Source organism: Silurus meridionalis, chromosome 3 (assembly GCF_014805685.1).
Source record: "Silurus meridionalis isolate SWU-2019-XX chromosome 3, ASM1480568v1, whole genome shotgun sequence".
NCBI lineage: Eukaryota > Metazoa > Chordata > Actinopteri > Siluriformes > Siluridae > Silurus > Silurus meridionalis.
The window spans coordinates 20,151,075-20,169,377 of record NC_060886.1 but is presented as its reverse complement, the minus strand read 5'-3'; the positions used below and the strand labels follow the sequence as shown (position 1 = coordinate 20,169,377).

Here is an 18,303-nt window from a genome sequence, read left to right as displayed (position 1 = left end):
AGAGAGAGAGAGAGAGAGAGAGAGAGAGAGAGAGAGAGATAAAGAGAGAGAGAGAGAGAGAGAGAGAGAGAGAGAGAGAGAGAGAGAGACAGAGACAGAGACAGAGAAAGAGAGAAATATAGTACAGTCAGCCGTGATCCTCACTGTCAGGGTGTAACAGATCCTCGGGTACATGCTGCTCTCTTTGCTCTTTCTCCCTCTGCCAGTCCCATGGCACTCATCCAACTTTGAAATTCACACAAGCAATGTGCTGCTTAGCTCATACTTGTTTCATAACAACACACACACATTCCCAAACAAAGCTTCTGCTGGACACTATTCATTGATCAGGCATAACATTATGTCCACCTGCCTAATATTGTGTTCGTCCATTTTTGCTGAAAAAAAAAAACAGTCGTGGCCCTTCAAGCATTAACAGCGTAAACTTTTCAGCAATTTGAGCTACAGGAACTCATCTGTTGGATCAGACCACACGCCTTCACTCCCCATGTGCATCAATGAGCCTCAGCCGACAACGACCCTGTTGCCGGTTCACCACTGTTCCTTTCTTAGACCACTTTTGATAGCTACTGACTTTTTTGATAGCACTGCACACCGGTAACATCCCATAAGAGCTGTCAAACTCACTCAAATCCTTATGCTTGCCCATTTTTTCTCATTTTAACACATCGACTTTGAGGGCAAAATGTTCACTTGCTGCCTAATAGATCCCACCCACTAACAGATGCCGTGATAAAGAGATAATCAGTTATTCACTTCACCAGCCATAATGTTATAATATCACAATTCTATGCCTGACCAGTATATGTCAATGTGTGAGTAATATGTAGCATTTTATATAGGACAAACATGACTCTTATTAAAAATAATAATATAAAATTATGGCTCACTAGGGAAAAATAAGAATCTCTTATTTTCTGGCATAAATAAAAAGCAATTGAAAACACTGAAACATTACAATCAAATCTTCCGCCATGAATCGAGTAATACATTATTTCTGTTGGAGTAACCATTCAGAACAAAATGACCACTAGCATCAAAAAACATGTAGAAACATAATGTTACCATAATTACAGCTGTTCGTTATAAAATAAGTATTTAATAGACCCTATGACCAGGTCACTACCATTCATAATTGTATTTTACTGGCAATCTACACATAATCATTTTAACAGATTGAAATAATTCCCATGACAAGCATTTATGTGCTGTATATATGGCGTATGGTTTGCAGTCTTGATAGTATATTATTGATTGTGAAATATTAGGATGTAGTCACCTTACCTATTAATAAAGTCATGGCTGGATATATCATATATATATATATATATATATATATATATATATATATATATATATATATATATATATATATATATAGACTGCAGTCATACTGGGAACATCTGCCATCTGTAAGTAGTGCTAATTAAACAGTAGTAAATGCCCTCCCACATTTAGCAGATATAACTCCACAATTAAAAAGGCTTATTTTCACCAGGTACAATGCCAATGGTTACTCTACTTGCAGTGCTATGGTTATATATTCATTTTCAAAATGCTATAACTTAAATTTGCATAATTACTTAACCTGCAAAACAATATGTAACTTGCATGCAAGCAACAAAAGAACCCTAATAATGGTCATTTCTGCACTCTCTCTTTCTGTTTACTTACTGCAAAAGAATACACATTCTAATACCCTCTGACCTTTTGCATTCCCTGTTAGTAGGCTTTGGATGCTCTCTCTAATGAAGACTCCCTCTAATATCCGAAGACAGTTTCCATGGCTACTCATGTGGTCAGTCTCTTTAAGCGCATGTAACCAGGAAGTCTGCTATCCTTGAATTATTTTACTTATTTTGCAGTTTACATCAAGCCTAAGCAGTAGCCCAGACAGTACAATACATGGTTTGCAATGTTACAACAGCCCAGGACAACCATCAGAGGCCAGTATCCATAGAATTTTAGTCAGCTGCTCATTTCCTGTTTTGTAAGAACGTTTAAGAACAATATAAGCAGCACAGCTAAAATGATGGTTGGCATGTATAGAGTTATATAGATTTAATTAAATCAGTCTGTATACAGATTTATTTGTTAATCATTTTTAGTATCTCTAATATGTAAAAAAAAAAAAAAAAAGTCCATAGTCAAGTCAAGTCTAGTCAAGAGGCTTTTATTGTCATTTCTACTATACACAGTGGTACACAGTACACAGTAAAAACAAGACAACGTTCCTCCGGAACCCTGGTGCTACACTAAACAACAACAAGCTACATAAAGTGCATCGAGTGCAACCTAGTGCCAACAGTGCAGATGAAAAACAGTACAGACAGACAGTGCAGACAGACAACACAAGACAAGACACAAAACCTGAGATAGCGCCGACTAGTGAACCTGCTGTATACTCTGAATATATATACAGTAAGTGTGATTTTCAATGCGAATCAATGTATTTTACTATACTCTTGCATGACTATTCAGCTTGCACATGCCATCTCACTTCCATTTATTAGCAATGCCAGATACAGAACAAAAGTCAGGAACAAGTTAAATGCTTACTCATACTCATTTTAATAAAATCTAAATCTTATTTTATTTAATGCAGTTATAGTTGATTATAATAAGATTTTGGTATCAAAAGAAACAAATGATGAGTGGCAGAATGAGTGATAATTGATGGTAGTTTGTAGGGCTGCACGATTCTTGCTAAAATGTGTCAAAATTTTTCTCCATGGGAATTGAGATCACGATTCTCTCACACGATTCTCATGTTTTCAACCAAAACATTTATTGCACTCAAGTAAAAACAGTGCTACACAGGATTTTCAGTTATAATAAAAGTAGTAGTAATTTGCATTTTGCAGTTCTTTCTCGACTGTCATGCGACACTGAGTATATAGACCTGGCAACGCAACAGATGAAAAATAGTTGCGAGAGGGCAGACAGTAGCGCTTGTCTAAAGTCTTTATCATTGCCTTAAATCCCTCGTTTTCAACAGTGTTTATAGGAGCCATGTCTTTAGCTAGGTGATAAGCGATGGCGTTTGTTATGTCTTTGTGCCGCTGGGAACTTGAGGGGTATGGGGATGCACCGTGTAATGTCTGAGTTATTGAAGTTTGTGTGGTCTGGCGGCTGGTATTTTTTGGTGTGGCTCCCTTGTCTTTCATGGCTAACTCGTACTGTATTTTGTGGTGACGTCTGAGGTGGTTGTAGAGATTGGTGGTGTTACCTTGCGGGGCTGCCACAATGCCAAAGCACTGCTTACAGATTACGACTCGTTGCGCATCATCGTCAGGTTTAAACCCGAAAAAATTCCACACGGTGCAATGTGCTCCTTTTTTCGTTACCAATGTTGCTGCATCGTCGCCACCAGGAATTTCCGAACTGGCGCTCATTTTTTCCTCTCTTTTGAATGAAACCAATGTTACCGCTCTAAATCCACCAAGTTATGTTACCGCTCTAAATCCACCAATGTATTCGGGTCTGCCGCTTTGATACACGTCACGTGAGTGACAGCAGAACGCCGCAAATAAGGACGAGGGAGGAGAGAAACGATCGGGTCTGATTGGTGAATAAATAGGGTTTGGTTTTACACAGTGTGAGTAAGTTTGACTGATATAGCATCTTAGATTGTTGTAAGTAAATACGTGAACACGTGAATGCAGCAATACTATATATACACGTGAATCGCCGTCATTTAAAAAGAACATCGAATGTATGTATGAATCGAGATCGTGATTCATTTTTCGATTAATCGTGCAGCCCTAGTAGTTTGTAAAAAAAGAAACCGATGCAATGTCTATAGTAATTATTATATACACAGACCAGACATAACTTTATGGCCACTGATCATTCATAACATTATGACCACTTGCCTAATATTGTGTTGGTCCTATTTTTGCTGTTAAAACAGTCGTGACTCATTGAGCATTAACAGCATGAACTTCTTCAGCAGTTTAAGCTACAGCAGCTGGTCTGTTGGATCGGACCACACGGAACAGCCTTCACTCCCCATGTGCATCAATGAGCCTCGGCCGACCATGACCCTTTCGCGGGTTCACTGCTGTTACTTCCTTGGACCACTTTTGATAGATATTGACCACTGCAGACCAGGAAAAACCCACAAGAGCTGCAGTTATGGAAATGCTCTGACCCAGTCGTCTGGACATCACAATTTGGCCGTCATCAAAACTCGCTCAAATACGCTTACGCTTGCCCATTTTTTCTGCTTTTAACATATCAACTTTGAGGACAGAATATTTACTTGCTGTCTAATATACCCACCCACTAACAGGTGCCATGGTGAAGAAATAAGCAGTGTTATTTACTTCACCAAACATAATGTTATAATGTCAAACTGATATGCCTAATAGGTATACATTCATAGTTATATTCTGCCACACTACATAATTAATAGCTATATTCTGCCACACCACGTAACCCCTTTATCCCCTCAATTCTATTCAATGTAATGTTCCATTTATTTTTAGATACTGTTTTACGCTGCTGAAGGTTAAGGTAAATTAGAAGCCTAAAACACTCGGTGTATGAAGCCAGAATTTGCGACAATCTACTAATGCCACCTCAATTCAGTCAATCATACAGCTGATTTGATTTTAATGTGCTTTCAACAAACCAGATTTACAGAAATCTGGATGCAGATTCAGATCCCTAATGAGAAAACTAGAAGCAACAGTGGCAAGAAAAAAAAAATTAAGATAACGTGACAAGAACATATTAAGGGGAACCAGAAGCAATAGGGCAATCCATCTTTTTCTGACTGACACAAGATGGAATTTATCTACCCCAGTTTCAAATATTAGTATTACTAGAAATTGGCACTGTCCTCAGAAACCCTCGTTATCATGCCTCATGCAAATCTGGCACTCACAAGCACTCATGAGCACTATTTAAACATAATTTTCCTCCTGGCTGATCCCCTGTGGAGCCCTCTAAAACTCAGAGACACTGTAAGTACACACATTTACACACATAGTGCTGAGTTTAAAAAAAGCGCAGAGGTAGAAATTACATGGCAAAGCAGCCTATTAAAACATACCTCTGTAGGTAAAAGATTATCCTAAATAGTAATCCCAACGTGCATTGTGTCCACCAGCAAACCACACAATACAGGTGCTGACTCACATCCTGCCATGCTGTACCCATACCTCCTTCACACAGCCTGCATCTCATCCTGTCCAATAGTTTAATACTGCACATTTTTATACAGTAAGATCTTCTGCATCAGAATCATCTAATTGACTGCAATGTTTTCTCTTTTAAATAATGATTTTATACATATTTCTTATCAAAAAGAATTTGTACTTGTTACCATCCCATTTAAATACATATAACCTTAATTTACTTGAGAGATGTGTTTCCACTGCCTTCTGAAACTGATCCAAGTAAATTCCTGCCACAGTATTACTTCAGGGTGTCGGGCAATAAAGTAATAAATACCAACAATTTTACACTAATGAGCTTTCGCAATGTAAGTGCTGAAAAACATATCAACTAAATTTTAAAAGATTTCCAAAGCATCCATCACCCTGTGATTATTAGAAAGTGTTTAGAAAGCTTTAACTTCTTTGTGAGATGAAATTCATATAGACAAGTTAAAATTAAGCTTTATTTTGCTGCTGAATAAAATCCAGAGGAGCATTCTATGTCTTTTCTTAGTGTGTGCAATGCACAATGCATTCTTGTTCATAGTATGTGTACTATAGTATAGTAAAGTATGTACACTACTGGTGAATTAGAGATATGGTAAGGAAATGCTGAAATACACACACTCACACACACATACGTGCTGACTAAGACGCAATGTACATGTATATCTGTCACTATATACAGCATATTAGAAAAAGTATATAGAAACCTGACCATCACACCCAGGCTTATGGGTAGTATTAATATTTCCCTTTACTGGAACTTTGGTGCCCTAACCCATTCCAGTCTGACAATACCCATGTCTACTAAACAATACACATAAAGACATTATTTGTCACGGTTGGACTGGAAAAACTCAAGTGTCCTGCACAAGCCCTGATCTCAACCCCAGTGAACATTAAAAAAAAAACTAGATCACTGCTCATCCAACATCAGTGCCTGAGTTTGCTAATGTTCTTGTGTCTGAATGAGCACAAATCCACACATCCACATGCATAATTTCCTGGAGAGCTTTTATAAAAGTGTGACGGTTATTATAACAGTAAAGTGAGAATCTGTAACTGGCGTTTCAACAAACATACTTGATTTTTAATTTGACAGGTTTCCACATTTTACAGTGAGTACATTTCTTACTATACATTTCTCAGCTTATTGATAGAACAACCCCTCACCCACATGTGAGGCATTTTATCATTATTGCTTTCTTTTGCATAGCTTTTTGTTCAGTGTGTACAGTATGTGTATTATGTCTCTCTGATTTATGTCCATTTTTTATATTCTAGATTTTCTTATCTATCTATCTTATCTAGAATTATAAAAGTGGCTTTGACACAACAGTTTGTAGTTACATTAACTGCACTGTACTTTCTTAAAGGATGAGAGGCCTACAGTTCGATGCATCCCACACATACCCCCACACACACACACACACACACATGCACACACATAGAGGCTTTCATTCAGCCATATGGCTTTTGCATGCCATAAAAAATTTAATGTCATTTAATCTGTGTGAGAGCTAATCCTTTTATTCCTCCTCCCCTGTGCTCACATGTTGGAGAAGTGTCCTTTTTCAATGATGTCCTACACACTTTCCCACTGTGTAATCCTTTCAGCTATAGCCAGTGAGTGCTCTCCTGCAGACACATGGCATTGCACACACATAGAGACATAGAAATATACACACTAGTATTTAAACATCTATAGGACACACTGTCATTACAAATAAGAGCGCATTTCGGGCAAGTTCACAAAAACATCAGTTCTGATGAGAAGTGTTATGTGTTGTGAAATGGAGAAAGAAAGAGAGAGAAAATTAAACGGAGCATGGGATGAGAAAGCAATAAGTGTTATCCTGTAGTGAAAGTGTGATGGATGAGGCTACTGCAAATTGTGACACAGTTTCAGCCCACTCTAACACTGCTAGGTAGAAAACATCCTATATAACAATGTTTTTCTTACCATGTTCATAAGGGCATATGTTTCACTGGCCTATTACTGTAGCTAATTAATACTAGAGCTATATTTACCTTACCATAATCTACCTAACCATCAGTAACCATAAAGAAATATCCAAACTTCATATCCATACTTTAAAAAAAGACTTTAAACACAAGGATTGAAATATAAGGTGGTGGTCAGACCTTGAGAATCCATCACAGCACTAATCAGCTGCATTAATGATCGTCAATGGAAGGTCCTCGCAAGGACAGTAAGACAGTGTGCTTGTGTGTGTGTGTGTGTGTGTGTGTGTGTGTGTGTGTGTGTGTGTGTGTGTGTGTAAACTGTTTGTAGGTGAGGACATCGATGACACTATTTCTGCCTATAAATAGTTCTGTGCTTGCTTTGCCAGAGCCACTATACTGAAATAACTATTGAGGAAATGTATGATCAGAAGAACAGTGATGGTCTTAAATAAGATCCTGTCAATCAAATTGAAACAGGCCTTCCCATAATTTAAATGATTTTGCATTATGCATTTGTATATAAAATAATTCCATGAATGCATTCCTTTGTTAATCCTGGAACATCATTCAGTATCCATGATGGCATCTGTTGTCATTAGTGTATGCTTACTACTACTTTCACTCCTGAGGTGGTTTTCTCCATAACAGCTGTTTTGTAGCTCTCCATTGTACTTTATAAAATAAAAAAACTGGTTGTTCATTGGCAATATAGAAACCTTAAACATTCAATTTAATTGACAATTAAATCGCAATCATACAGATTCATTCATAGCTATAACAGACTAATAACAGTACTCAGTGATCTACAAACCAACTGTGTACTTTGCCTTTTAAATAAGTCCAGTACTTTACAGACCAACACACATATTCACTGGTTTGTTAGATCAACCCAATAATTATTAAACCTAAACCTATGATCAGCACTATGATCATCTATACTCAAAATGATACAGACCAACCAGTACTTCAATTCAGTACTCTATAGAGACCAGCACATACACGCTACAGTACTCTACAGACCAATCGCTATAGTCAATCCTCAACAGAAGTTAAGTACTGATAAAGTCAGTACAACAATCAATCTCTGTACTCTAACAAAAAACATCTAAAGTCAATTCTTTAAATATCAACCCCTACATCCAGTAATGCAATAAAATCAAAACTACACTACATTCCAACATTTAAATTCAATACTCTAAAGTCAAATCAAATAATTCAGTTCTTTTGAGACCAAAACCTACACACAGTATTCTACAGACCAACACTTATATTCAGTTCTATAAGAATGACCTTCCATACCCAATTCCCTACAATCTAAAGACTACAAAAAGTTCCCAAAAGATCAATACCCATACTACAGACAATTAAATTACACTTGTTACTAATTTGTGTCAATTAGAATGAACCAGAATTAGAATTATAAAGAAATAAACGTAATAAACAACCACAAACAAAACAGTACATTGCAATCCAATACATACTGTGAACTCACTACATACAAAAAACAGTGCTCTTCAAATTAACACCCACACTTAGAACTACCAGCAATTCAGTATTTTTCAGTACTTTATACTTTACAATGCTTTACAAACTAACACTTACAAAGAGACCACCAAATTGGTACTGTACACTACACACCCACAGTAAAATACAGACCAAAGCCTACACACAGTACGCTACAGACTAAGACAACTTCCCTGCCGTTAGACAAAACTACTGAGCTCACTGATTTCAGTGCTCTATCTAAGGGAATATACTCCGTGTCTACTTTATGAATATAGGTCACTTTGACAGTTCATAGAATGTAGACAACTGAATTGATTTACCCAATTTAGTTCAAGCTTTATGCATTTACACAATCATGTTATAAGCCTTAGGGGCTATTAAAAGATTGAACAATGTTCTGTAAGGAGAGGGTTAAGTGAATTAAAACCCAGACTTCACAACTGCTTTGATGCACCCATAGACAAAGCCTCTTAAATAGTGCCTGCTGGATGAAAGCATACAGGAAAACAGCTTTGTATTAGTGCCTCTCCATGTGCTATTACAGTCTGCTCTCAGTGCAGTGCTCCATATGACCAGTGCAATGCAGTACAAAGAGGCTGCAACAAGACACTACTGCTGTATATCACACAAGGCTACTGTAGGTCACTGCACTGTTAAATGGCACACAGAGCTAAACTGAAGGAACAAATCTTTCTCAACATGAGCAAACGGCCTTATGTACTGAACAATGTTGGCAAAAGTAAAATGCCAGACAAATACAAAAAAGCACAGTCAGTTCTGGGATTAAGTGCAGTAGTATCAACATACCTGTGAACGGAGCTTGCCGTAGAGGTCCAAACTCATGACTGCCAAGCAGACAGACAGTCAGATCAGACAGTTGTGTAAGCGGATGTACAGTCTGTGCCCCACCTAACTGCAACACCTGAACTGGAGTGGCTTCACATTGTCTGGCACACCATCTTATCGAAGATATTAATCTACAGGGCTCATATTCGCTCTCTCTCTCTCTCTCTCTCTCTCTCTCTCTCTCTCTCTCTCTTCTTGTTTCTCACTTTCTTGTCATCATAAAGTCAGGGGCTTTAAACAGGAAACCACCTACATTCTGTCACATTCAGTTCTGCTCTCCTCCTTCCCAAGGACACTATGGGAGTTTCTCCCCGCAACCAATCCAAGAATCATCCAAAACTTCTGCGTCGCTCTTCTGTCAGACTCGTTTATATAACAGTCCTCTATAATGGCATAGAGCAAAGCAATCTGAATTCTGTGCAATCCATTCCATACAGCTATCAGTACTATCAGCTCAGAATAGCTGTAGTGTGCAGGTCAGGTGAACAAGTACAGATATAGACATATAGAGACACAGAGAGGCTTCACAGATTGCAGGGTAAATGCAGTATCTGTCATTCAAGGCTTTTCTGCATGTTGGTTATAAAGCACAAGATTATACAGTATGGGTATTTTAAGCAATTCTTTTGCAACTCATAGCATTTAGATTTCCAAAGTTGCAGATGTATTGAAAGTGCAATTCAATTACAGTCATATTTCAAGCTGTGATGTATGTTGGCCTGCACAGGCAAAATAAACAAAATTTTTCTTAGCAGAAATGAAAGGCCCTGTTAGAATGTTACTTGCTTACTGCACATGTGGCATGGTAAATAACTATCAAAATGAAAAAAATACTTTGTTATCTAGTTGCGAAAACATTTTAATGCAAAAATTGTAAAACTCCTGCTCGACGTTTTTCCAATGGAGACTGTAGCTAATCAGCAGCAATAATGTGATTTTTCTGTAGTTTTCTGTTTTTGAGCTAATGCTGATGTGTGTCTGTATTTTGCTGTTGTATTTTCTGATTTGCTTTGCTTATTTGGTTTGTTTTATGCTGAGAAGGTTTAATCAACTTTACATAGATTGCCTCCAGCCACCTACAAATATAACATGACACTTATAAAGGTGAATATGCTGAAGCCAGATTACCTTTGCTAAGCAGTAGCTTGACTAAAAGGTCAGCGCACAGTAACATCAAGATGAACACATTAACACTGGATTGAGAACATGTGTAAAAGCTAAGGTCTTTAAAGGAAAGGCAAAATGCAGCATTTTTAATGTTGTACTATGTTTTCACAGGATGCCTAGCATCCTAAATTATATTCTTATATATTCTGCAAACTGGAAAATTAGCTACTTTGTAGCTCTGAATGGCAATTCAATAACAGCTTTACAATTCTCCCTATTTCATGTTTCAAGGAGCGAATTAAAAATTAATTGCCATCTCCCTCTTTTTGCACCTCTATAAACATCAGACAAAATCAGAATCTAGCTATTTGTAAAACATAGCATTGGCCCTAATTCCACTACAGCCTGACAGTAGGGGATGTACAAATGCAACTTTACCTAATAGAAACAATAAAAAATGTGGAGCTATGTAAAGTGAGACCCAGCTAACAAACTTTCTAAACAGTAAAATGTTTTATTTCATGACAATTTGCAAGGAAGTATGTTGACAAAACACTCTATTGCCCTCCTCATCTCCTGTTCCCATACTCTGTAGATGAGCAGAGAGATTTTCACTCAGTCTCTTTGAAGATGCAGTAGCTCTACCGATCTGTGCCTTTCAGTACCTTAACTTAATTTGCACCACAGCGCCATCCATCTTTTCAGTTTGAAGTGGCTCCAGACAGCTGGAGGCATTAACTCCAGACTCTGCTCAGACAGAATCAAGACAGCTTACATCTACTGCACCCAATTGCATTTTACTATATTAATGTACTTTTATAGTACCGATAGTACCTGTATGATCCATTGCTCATCTTTTCCACACAATGATGAGCCACCTGGACTGCAGAAAAGGGAATGATGTGAAAATGCTGTTTGTGGACTATATTTCAGCATTTAACACCATAATTCCCTCCACGTTTACCTCCAAGTTGGTCTGTTTCATGTGGGTGCTCTGTTCCCCAAATACGCACATTGTGACGGATGATTGTGCCGCTCAAGTGAAAAGTCGTTTCATCAATAAAATATAAACGTGAAATAAAGGTTTTGTCTTTCATTATCTCCAGCATCAAATCGCAAAATTCCATCCGCTTCCTTTTGTCGCCATTGTTAGGTGCCTGAACGAGCTACAGTCTCTACCACCATCGGCGGATTAATGTCAAAACGCCTTCGAAAAGCACTCTGCAGCATGACAACTGAATTTGTTTTCGTGAACTTAAGAATTTAGAACGTTTTTTCCTGAGAAATCACAATTACGTGGGTAAATAAAAAACTGAACGTTTCCGGAAGAACGATGCGACTACATCGCCCCTGTGGCAGCCATTCAAAACTTAGATAACTCATCTTTCAAATATTTACTGACTCAATCCATGATGATGCAAGAGAACTGAAGCAATGCGTCATGATATCGGTTCATTCTTTTTGAATAACCCTGTGTATATATATATATATATATATATATATATATATATATATATATATATATATATATATATATATATATATATATAAAGCATTGCACTATATGTCAAACTCTGTATGAATGTGTATGTGACCAATTAAATGTTTATTTTAATTTGTATAGTTCCTTGTACACGGTTCGTAAGCAGGATCTTTGATAAAAATTGGAAAATGTTTAACACATACAACATACATTTCTTTTACTGAATAAGGTTAGTCTTGGTGCAGAATTTGTAACACCTTTAAATTGAGAACTAGATTGTATACCATTTTTTGTAAAGAATAAATGAACATAAATTAGTATTTGCAGTAAATGTTCTTTTGTTTACACCAGTTTTCATAAAGATAGGTTAACATGCCAAGTAGTATTTGGAGAAGGCCTTCAGTGCTTTACTGCTCTAGCAAAACATTTAATAAAAATAGGAAACATCAGGAATATTAAATAAACTGGTCAACTCACCACACTTCTTCCTCTGGAAGGTGTTATTACCTGCAAAAACAAAAAAAAATATTTTCAAACACTGTAATTTCATCCTCTGCTGATTAGACCATTTTATCTGCACTTGCAAATAAAAGCATGTTTGCCAGTACACGTAGGGTTTCTGATTTCTGTTACTGTTATGAAGAGAAATGTTTGGCATTTTAAAATTCTCAGCATTATAAAGTTAGTTTACTTTGTGTATAGTGCCTTATATTTTGATTATTATAACTAATTAGGTTCCATTTATTTGCTATCAACAACCTTTATAATGATCAGGGTCACAGGTGGATCTCAGGAACACTGAAAGAATACACCTTATGCTGGTCCATTAAAGAGTACAATGGTCCCCAATGGCCAGCAAGCCCTTCTGTCCTAGCCTAAATAATATTATAATCACAGAATTACATCTTAATCTTTTATTGGTCGATTCAATCAGATTTCAGCCATCATGTGTTTCCAGGGTCAAAATAATCTGCCATGAAGAATCAGAATCAAGAGTACAGGCACCTGTAGTGTAAAGTACATGAAAATGAAGCTGTTACTTCAACCAATCAGATTTCTCTTCAGTTATACTGCAGCCATCTAGCAGGCACACAGTAATGTCAGCGTTTTCACATCCTTTGATTGGATGGTTAGCAAGTGCACTAGACAGAACTAGCAAACTACATCTGTAGCATATTGCACAAGCTGATATACAGTGGGGGAAATAATTATTTAATCTGCTGCTGATTTTGTAAATTTACCCTCTTACAAAGAAATGAACAGTTTTGAATTTGTATGATAGGCTAATTTTTAACAGAAAGAGAAAGAGTATTAAAAAATAAATAAAATTATATTTTATATATAAATTAATTTAAAATAAGTATTTAATCCCCTACCAACCAGCAAGAATCCTGACCAGCACACACCCAAATTAGTCCTCTCCCTTTAGGAAAGAACTTCTAATATCATTGCATTATGTGTATAAAAGACACCTGTCACAGAATCAACCTCTTCCATTCAAACCTTTCCACCACCATGGGTAAGACCAAAGAGCTGTCAAAGAATGTCAGGGACAAGATTGTAGACCTGCACAAGGCTGGAATGGGCTACAAGACCATCAGCATGACCCATCTTCAGTGTTCTGGCTAAGGCCAGAAGGTTCTCTTCCAAGATTCTACAGTGCATGGCCCCATTCATGTGGTGAAGTCATCCTGTTCCATTAGCAGAGTAACAGCCCCAAAGCAGAATGGTTCCATGTTTGACAGTAGGGATGATGTTTTTGGGGTTGATGCCAAATAGCTCAATTTTGGTCACATCTGACCACATCACATTCTCCCAAGCCTTCTCTAATTCATTCAGGTGTTCATTGGTAAGCCTGTTCATGTGCATTCTTGAGCAGAGTGACCTTGGTGTGTTACCAATGGTTTTCTTGGTGACTGTGGTCCCAGCTCCCTTGAGATCATACACCAGCTCCTCCCACGTAATTCTGGGCTCTTGCCTTTCTCAGAATCATCCTTACCCCATTAGGTGAGATTTTGCATGGAGCGCCAGAGCGAGAACAACTGACTTATCTTATATTTCTTTCATTTTCAAATTATTGTGCCAACAGTGGTCTTTCCCACCAAGCTTCTTGCTGATGGTCTTGTAGCCCATTCCAGCCTCTTTAGTCTTGACCATGGTGGTTGAGAGGTTTGATGGAAGAGGTTGATTCTTTGACGAGTGTCTTTTATACACATAATGAGTTGATATTAGGAGTTCTTTTTTAAAGGGACAGGACTAATTTGGGTGTGTGGGAGTCAGAATAATTGCTGGATGGTAGCGGATCAAATACTTATTTCACTCGATCAAATAGAAAGAATATATATATATATATATATATATATATATATATATATATATATATATATTTTTTTTTTTTTTTTTTTTTTCTATTTCTGTTAAAATAAACCTACCATAAAAATTCTAGACTGTTCATTTCTTTGTGAGGGGTAATAGATAATTATTTCCCCCACTGTATAACTAAAACAAACTCAAATGCCATAAACAGTAATTTACTTGTGCAATCATTTTACCTACTAATTATAGGAGCTAAATATGGCTTTGCTGGTTGGAAATATAAACATGTACTTGTATACTTCTCAGGTTCCTTTTTAATAATTTATCTCAACTGAAAGTGATGCATGTGTTCTGTATTTTAAAATTACATTTGAATTTTTATTCTATTACTTCATATTATACAATATTAAATGTTAAAATATTTTACTCTTCTATGCCTTCTTCATTAATAAGAAACTTTTATTAAAACAATGTCATGTTACTTTGTTACACAAAAGTTTAATTTATTATTCCAAATAATGATTAATAAAGGAAAAGTCAGCATTAAGCACCACATCAGAGCAATCTGACCCCACATATCAGCGAGTACAGCAGAAGATCTTTTTACTGTCACATTAAAGCTGATATGAATATTGAAGGGAAATCTGCTTGGAAGTGATTAGTTGTAGGGGGTTTGTGTTTAAATATCATTCAAAAAATGATATTCATACAATCATCTTCTGTTGTCATAAAGTGCTATTCTTCATCCACCCCTGAAAGAACTCAGTACCCAGGTTGACTGAGTGGGAGCGAATTGTGGCTTAACAGAGAGACTCACGCCCACAAACCACACTGCTAAGGCTTGACTCAAGCCTTGCAGAATGGATTATATATATCTATAAAAATGGTTTGGTAAGTAAATTTGCACATTAAAAGCTAAATTTGTGCCCATCTAAAGCTTTCAAGGCTCCAATGAATTATTCAGTACATACTTAATTACTGCATTAAGTAGGATAAAGTTCAGGATATTATTAAACATAAAGTATGTTTCCTGTGGCCACTGATCTTTTTTGCTGTATAGTTCCTGTGGAACTATGAAAATAGGTAAATGGTCTGCTGTTTTTTTTATATTGTCTCTAAAATTCTAAATGTACATTTTGTGAAAAGCATTTTAACATCACAGTGTACTAAGTTCAGTAATAAGCTTGGGTTGTGGTCTGTATGGAATATTGCATGTTTTAAACATGTCTATATGGGTTTCCAATGGGTTCACCTCCAAAAATCATACCAGCAGACAAACTGTGAAAATGAATGGACTAGCATTCTATCAAGGGTGTATTTCCATCTTATATTTAGTGTTCCTAGAATCAGCTCTAGATCCAACATGAGTGTGAATAAAATAAAGTATATTTTAAAGATGAACGACTGAATAGGGTTCCCTGGTGTTCTAGTAGTTAGGATTCAGCGCTCTCACCGCTGCAGCCAGGGTTCGATTCCGGGTCAGGGAACCCAGCCATTAGGGTTGCACAAGCCAGTGCACTTTTTGTGCCGGTCCCAAGCCCGGATAAATTGGGAGGGTTGCGTTAAGAAGGGCATCCCGTGTAAAAACATGTGCCAAATCAAAATATGCGGATCACGAATACGGATGATCTGCTGTGGCGACCCCTAATGGGAAAAGCCGAAAGAAAGAAAGAAAGAAAGAAAGAAAGAAAGAAAGAAAGAAAGAAAGAAAGAAAGAAAGAAAGAAAGAAAGAAAGAAAGAAAGAAAGAAAGAAAGAAAGAAGAAAGAAAGAAAGAAAGAAAGAAAGAAAGAAAGAAAGAAAGAAAGAAAGAAAGAAAGAAAACTTATACCTATTCACCTTTCAAATGCCACATCTGAAAACTTTCAGAAGCAGACAAACTTCTATGGAATGGAAACTCTTTGCTCCAGACACATTCCCTCAAACTACAAAATATTCAGAGTAGGGCTATAACGATAGATTAATAACTTGAGTAATTCGATTACAAAAATTAATCTAAGCAAATCATTTTAGTCTATTTAACAACACACTGAGCACTGTGTTTCCCACGGACCAATATTACTCACGTACCACCCACTTAACTCTGGACAGGTAAACACAGAAGACGCAGCAGAATTAAAAATGGAGGAACGTAGAAAAAACAGCGAGGGGCGAGGAGAAAATTGATATGGTATTATTTGACAAGACTTTCAGCTCACAACTGGTCCATCTTAATGCTAATGTTCTTCATCTTATCACTGTCTACTAATGTACTGTATACTATTTTCTTCCTTATTCTGATTGAAACAGTTCTCATCCTTACTCAAACAATGCCATTGTGTTCTTAAAATTATATGTCACAGTAATAAAAACATGCTTGATACAAGGTTTGTATTTTGTATACAGAAAGTCACAGGGACCAAGTTAGCTCACAGAGAGACATACTGCATCATGCAACAGTGATGGATGTTGAGAATCACCAAATCACCCTGGGCACTGGGAAAAGGTGCATCCATATCAGAACGTTGACTGCTAAATGGTACAACAAGCCTGGCCTGGAAAAAGCAGGTACCAAAGATTGATTTATGGCTATTTAATGACAACATCTAAACCTGAACAGTCTGCAGCATAAGTTTTTACAATATAAATGCCAAATTACCCAAATTCATTATTGTTATGTATAGATTGGTTCTATTTCTGTTCTATATAGTGCAATTGGAATCTTGGAGTAAATATATAAAGTATATGTGTATTATTATATCCTATATTTTAGTCTTCAGAGTGATGCTTATACATTCAGATCTTCCACTGCAGTAATGTCTTGCATCTTATGCAGAAATGTATTAAATCTACAAGACCTTTATAGTTATAAATAAGTGATCTATAAATATAAACAGTCTGATATAAGAGTGTGGGTTTGCTTGAGGCATCACTGCTGCGTGAAGTTCCTCTGCTTCTGCTGTACAGGTATAAATCAACTTCATCTTCATCTTCAAGTGTTCAGCACTTGTTAATGCGTGCTACTGCTTTGGGTACAGGTTAGTCAGGATTGAGAAGTTAACAGAACAGAAGATTTGTCTGATGGCTAATTATGGAGGGAAATCTTTTGAGTATTCGTGTATTTCGTAGGTACATGTCATAGATGAGTGTTTCGACGCAGTGCATGTAGCCGCAGCATGCAGTCACGTTTCAGCTGAGAGCCTGGGATCAGACGCAGACTGTAAATGCGCATGTTAAATGCGCATGTTGCTTATGGCAATGGAGAGACCGCATTTCTCCTGATAGTCTTTGATAGAAATGTGATTCCTTTCTTTTTTTTTTTTTTAGGAAAATGAATTTGCATCACACTGCGAATGCGCACCGGTCTGCACAGACAGCATGGGCGTTACATGTACGCAATGAGTGTTTATGGAGTGTGTGACAGAAAGCGGATCTTACCGTGGGAAGCAGCGGCTCCATTTGAGCGCCCTGGTCCTTCAGGTCCATCTTAGTTTACCTGCTGGTCGGCTGTGCTGCTGTAGATGTCCTGCTTCTGTGAAACGGCACTGGCGCGGTACGCATCGACACAGTGTAGTCACATGTTTAGTAGTCAGGCCGACCCTAATATTATCACCCTGCAACTCCCCTCCCTCCTCTCTCTCTCTCTCTCTCTCTCTCACAGTGTGTGTGTGTGTGTGTGTGTGTGTGTGTGTGTGTGTGTGTAGTGCCCTGTGACGCATTTATACTCACTATAAACGTTAGAGGATACAATGTCCCTTTAAGGGTTGCTCTGTATTAATTGATAGATGACAGTACAGAAGGTTCCCCTACACAAAACCTCAAAATGTCTTTCAAAATCGAGCGATTTAACATTTCATTTGCATGTTTTGTTCTGATCCTTCATTTAGTCATTAATTTCCTAAGTAATCGTTTTATCTTGGCTATTGTTAGA

General features: G+C 37.2%; 1 protein-coding gene across 3 annotated transcripts in view; it reads right to left on the bottom strand.

Annotated features, from left to right (window-relative positions):
• slc4a10b (solute carrier family 4 member 10b) overlaps positions 1-18,009 on the bottom strand; it is a 53,048-nt gene extending 35,039 nt beyond the window's left edge. The window contains exons 1-2 of one of the 3 annotated variants that reach the window (XM_046841252.1): positions 17,811-18,009; positions 12,556-12,585 (exon numbers count right to left, since the gene is read on the bottom strand). In XM_046841252.1, the coding sequence (XP_046697208.1) occupies positions 12,556-12,585; positions 17,811-17,858 (78 nt within the window). In that variant the 5' untranslated portion in view covers positions 17,859-18,009. Of the gene's footprint in view, positions 1-9,449; positions 9,607-12,555; positions 12,586-17,810 lie in introns of those variants that run through there. The other 2 variants (XM_046841273.1, XM_046841263.1) reach the window with 2 other exon arrangements.
• Positions 18,010-18,303: the final 294 nt, after the last annotated feature.